At 31.8% G+C, this 4,150-nt stretch overlaps 1 protein-coding gene across 1 annotated transcript; it reads left to right on the top strand.

The window, feature by feature from the left end:
* The first annotated feature begins 1,222 nt into the window (after positions 1–1,222).
* On the top strand, positions 1,223–4,150 carry LOC120090189 (WAT1-related protein At5g07050-like). Its single transcript, XM_039047721.2, has 6 exons — positions 1,223–1,552; positions 1,694–1,756; positions 1,894–2,010; positions 2,330–2,750; positions 2,892–3,043; positions 3,565–4,150. The coding sequence occupies exons 1-6, from the start codon at positions 1,350–1,352 to the stop codon at positions 3,806–3,808; spliced, it is 1,200 nt and encodes a 399-aa protein (XP_038903649.1). The 5' UTR covers positions 1,223–1,349; the 3' UTR covers positions 3,809–4,150.

Raw genomic sequence — 4,150 nt, 5'->3', positions numbered from 1 at the left:
ATAAAAAAAGAACCATTTGGAAAGATCAAACCCTTTCCTAGTCATATTAAAGAGGATATTCCTTGATTCTTTCTTATGTGTGGAAAAGGAGTGAGAACTAGCTAGAAATTAAATTATTTTGTTCCAACTTCAATGAGCTTTTTTTAATCCTACAAAAAAGTTGAAACTCATAGAAACTCAAAATATACATATAAATTCATACCTTATATTATAATTGAGATTAGATTTGGTATTAGCCAGATTGTTTTTGTGGGTTCCATATTCTACCAAATGGCCCAATAACTAAAATAAATTCCCAATCCCACCACCACAATAATGCTTTAATTTCTTTCTTCATTCTTTCCATACCCTCACCCAAGCACTCCAAAAGTCACTTTTATTTCTCTCTATCTTCTTTTTCCCCACTCAATATCTATATAAATATGTAAAGCATATTATCCACCTCACTTCTTCTATGGATATATACATAGCTTTTCTCAACATACAATTACTTTAATATTATACATCATTCGCACTCAATGGATATGTTCATGAATTGGGTTAGATTGAACAATTGTGTTGATCCAAATATTATTTTATACGATAAAATTCTCTATATATAATTTTTATATCGGATGTTTAAGTAGGTAATTAAGTAATTATTATCTTGTTTTGTTGAGTTATGCTCATCACAGAAGTCCATTCGATCCAATTAAAAATCATAAAAGTTGTTGATGCTTTTTTCTAATTTCCTTTCATTTTTAATGTTATGTATAATTGAAAATATATTTTTGTTTGGTTTTCATCTTTTCTTAATTCATTTTTTTTTATCTTTTCTTGAAAAGGAATAACTTTTGAATTCTTAATCAAATTTTAAATATGAATACAACATCTTATAAGGTATATTTATGAAAGTGATAGTTTTATATGATAGTTTTATATTTTCTTTAATAACTAATATTTTTATCCACTAAAAATAATATCACATCAAAAGAAAGGAACCAACATATGGAGGGAAGGTTCTTTTATTTTATTTTTTTCTTTTAATTACTTTTTCCAAGCTTTATTCTTTAAAAACATATGCATCAGCTAAAACCCCAATATATCTCACAACTCAAAATTACGTCAGCAAATTATAAAGAATTTATTCTTTAGATAAAAACAAATATAATCATACAAATAATAAAAATCCACTTAATTGCCTATAAATATTTAGTGTTGCAAGCCATTTTTTCTTAGGAAACACACTCATAAGCTTTTCCAAAGAGTTGTGTGTTAATTCCTCTCTTCATTGTTTTTCTCTTCTTCTCTCCATAACACTCCTATATTTGCAAAAAACAACAACCCTTCCTTTTAAACTTCACAAAACCATGGGATTCTTAGAATGCCTTGGCCATTTCTTTCAAAATGCAAACCCTTACATCGCTGTCATCTCCCTCCAATTCGGCTACGCCGGAATGAACATCATCTCCACCGTCTCCCTCAACCGTGGTATGAGCCACTACGTCCTCGTCGTCTATCGTCATGCCTTTGCCACCGCCGTCATGGCACCCTTTGCTCTTGTTCTAGAGAGGTAAGACCGTTGTTATCGAATATTCTTATGTTATCATGTCTCTTCGTATTTCTACACTGGTATAATAACTTTTGTTTTGTTTTCTTTCGCCAAGATATTTTCTTTACTTTGGTTAACTCATTTCTGTTTTCATATTTTCAGGAAGGTAAGACCCAAGATTACATTTAAGATTTTCATTCAGATGTTTGTTCTTGCTCTTCTTGGGTTAGTCTAAAAAATTTGCTCTTTTTTTGTTTAAATAAAATAAAATAAAATACTAATTTTCTCATTCCTTCAAATGTCTAAAAAGATACCATTTTTTGACCTTCTCTGTATCTTCCATGGCGTTGATCTCTCAATAGGCCACTGATTGATCAAAATTTCTACTACGTCGGGCTTAAAATGACATCCCCAACTTTCTCTTGTGCAATAAGCAACATGCTTCCTTCAATGACATTCGTCATGGCAGTCATTTGCAGGTATTTGAAACCTCATTTACCGTCCTCTCGTACTTAATAAAAAAACAAAACTTGAGTGATGTCTAAGCTACACATCCCAGATGGTTGTCTAACCAAAATTTGTCATGTGTCAATTTTTTTTTTTCTTTTTTTATGTATAAGAGGATGGATGCATGGAACTAGATTACACCTAATTATTATTCTATGAATAAATATACGATAATATGTCAGCATACAATTTTTCATAGGTCTAAGTTTTACTTTAGCATCATGTCACAACATTATATTTTGTTCTACGATGTTATTTCTTCTTCCATTATTAATACCGTCATTGTATCAGGATGGAGAAGTTAGATTTGAAAAGAGTGAGATGTCAAGCGAAGTTGTTTGGAACAGTAGTGACGGTGGTGGGAGCCATGTTGATGACATTTTACAAAGGAAGTGTCATCAACTTCTTCTGGACCGGGCACGGCCACCAACCGAACACACCGCCTACAGGAGACGCGGCGGCGCTCAACCACCACAATGACAGAGAGTTCATCAAAGGCTCCATCTTGCTCATCATCGCCACTCTGGCTTGGGCAGCCTTCTTCATTCTGCAGATCATAACCTTGAAAAAATACACAGCCCATCTTTCTCTCACCACCTTGGTTTGCTTTTTGGGAACCCTTCAAGCCATTGTTGTCACCCTCGCTATGGAGCACCGCCCCTCCGCCTGGGCCATCGGCTGGGACATGAATCTTCTTGCCGCCGCATATGCAGTATGAAAAGACAATAATTATCTTAGATATTTCAGTGTTTGAATTTTATAAATTATATTTTTTAAATGAAATATTTACTATAACTTTGTCACCTTTTTTATGAAAATTTATGACTCATAATATTACCGAATATTTATGCAGGGGATTGTGACCTCAGGTGTTGCATATTATGTTCAAGGTTTGGTAATGAAAACAAAAGGACCAGTTTTTGTTACAGCTTTTAGCCCATTGATGATGGTGATTGTTGCTTTCATGGGATCTCTCATCTTGGCTGAAAAGATTTATGTTGGAGGGTAACTCATCAATTTCCTTTTTTTTTTTATCTTTTTTTTTTCTTCAAAATTAACTTTCTCTCAAATTTTTCATATTTAAAAACAATATAAAATGTTAAAATTATAATTATAAAAAAAAAAAAAACAAACAAACAAAAGCTTTTTTGTTCCAATGAATAATGAGTATTAGATAACATGATGATGTCACTTGATGTCTCATCAAGATAGTGTCTTGCTTTGAGTTTCGTTATTCTTGAAACGGGTCCCAATTTTTATTTTGTTTTAGACCGAATACTCTTTTGGATTTCATGAAGTCTAATATTATATTAAATAATATAGGGATCCATCTAAAAAACAATTCACTATAAGAGAAGTAGCTCGTTTATTTCATAAAAATTGTGAGGTCTCTTGATTTTTTCAATATACAATCCTTATTATAGAGCAACATACAAGTTTAGAATCGAACATGAAAATGATTTATCATGGAGAGAGTGATTAATTTTTGAAACACAATAGACTTATATTTATGTTTGATTCTTCAGGATAATTGGAGCTGTGTTGATTGTAATAGGATTGTACTCTGTTTTGTGGGGAAAGTACAAGGAAAGCAAAGAGAAGGAAGTTGAAGAGATTGTTCAATTACCAATGAAAAGTGGAGATCAATTGCCTGTAATAAATGATCAAGCCAATAATATTGAAACAATTCAAAAGAAAGAGGGTTTGGCCATTAATATTCAATCCATGGATTCACTTAACATGGAGAAGAGGCTTCAAGACACTCACTAATAAAGCCAAATTAAGAATAAAAAAGAGAGAATCTTGAAGAACAATAACAGAGAAATGGCCAAGAAAAAGGGAGGAGGAAAATTTGATAAAAAAAAACACTCCTTTTTTTTTTTTTTTTTCTTTTTCCTTTTTTGCATTCTACTTCCAAGCCTCCATTTTTCCCTTTTTCCTTTTTTTTTTTTTTAACTTTATTTTCTTTCTCTCTCTCTTTTTGGTTGGATATGTGGGCCTAAAATATTGGCCCTTTTAAGTTTTCTACATGTAATCTCATAAATCCTTGAAGTTAGAGAATGAGAATGAAAAAAAAAAATGCAAAAAAGAAATGGGGTTTCTTTGGTAAAA

Source organism: Benincasa hispida, chromosome 11 (assembly GCF_027475165.1).
Source record: "Benincasa hispida cultivar pf3 chromosome 11, pf3_genome.v1.1, whole genome shotgun sequence".
Lineage (NCBI taxonomy): Eukaryota > Viridiplantae > Streptophyta > Magnoliopsida > Cucurbitales > Cucurbitaceae > Benincasa > Benincasa hispida.
This window is presented reverse-complemented; position numbering and strand designations above follow the sequence as displayed.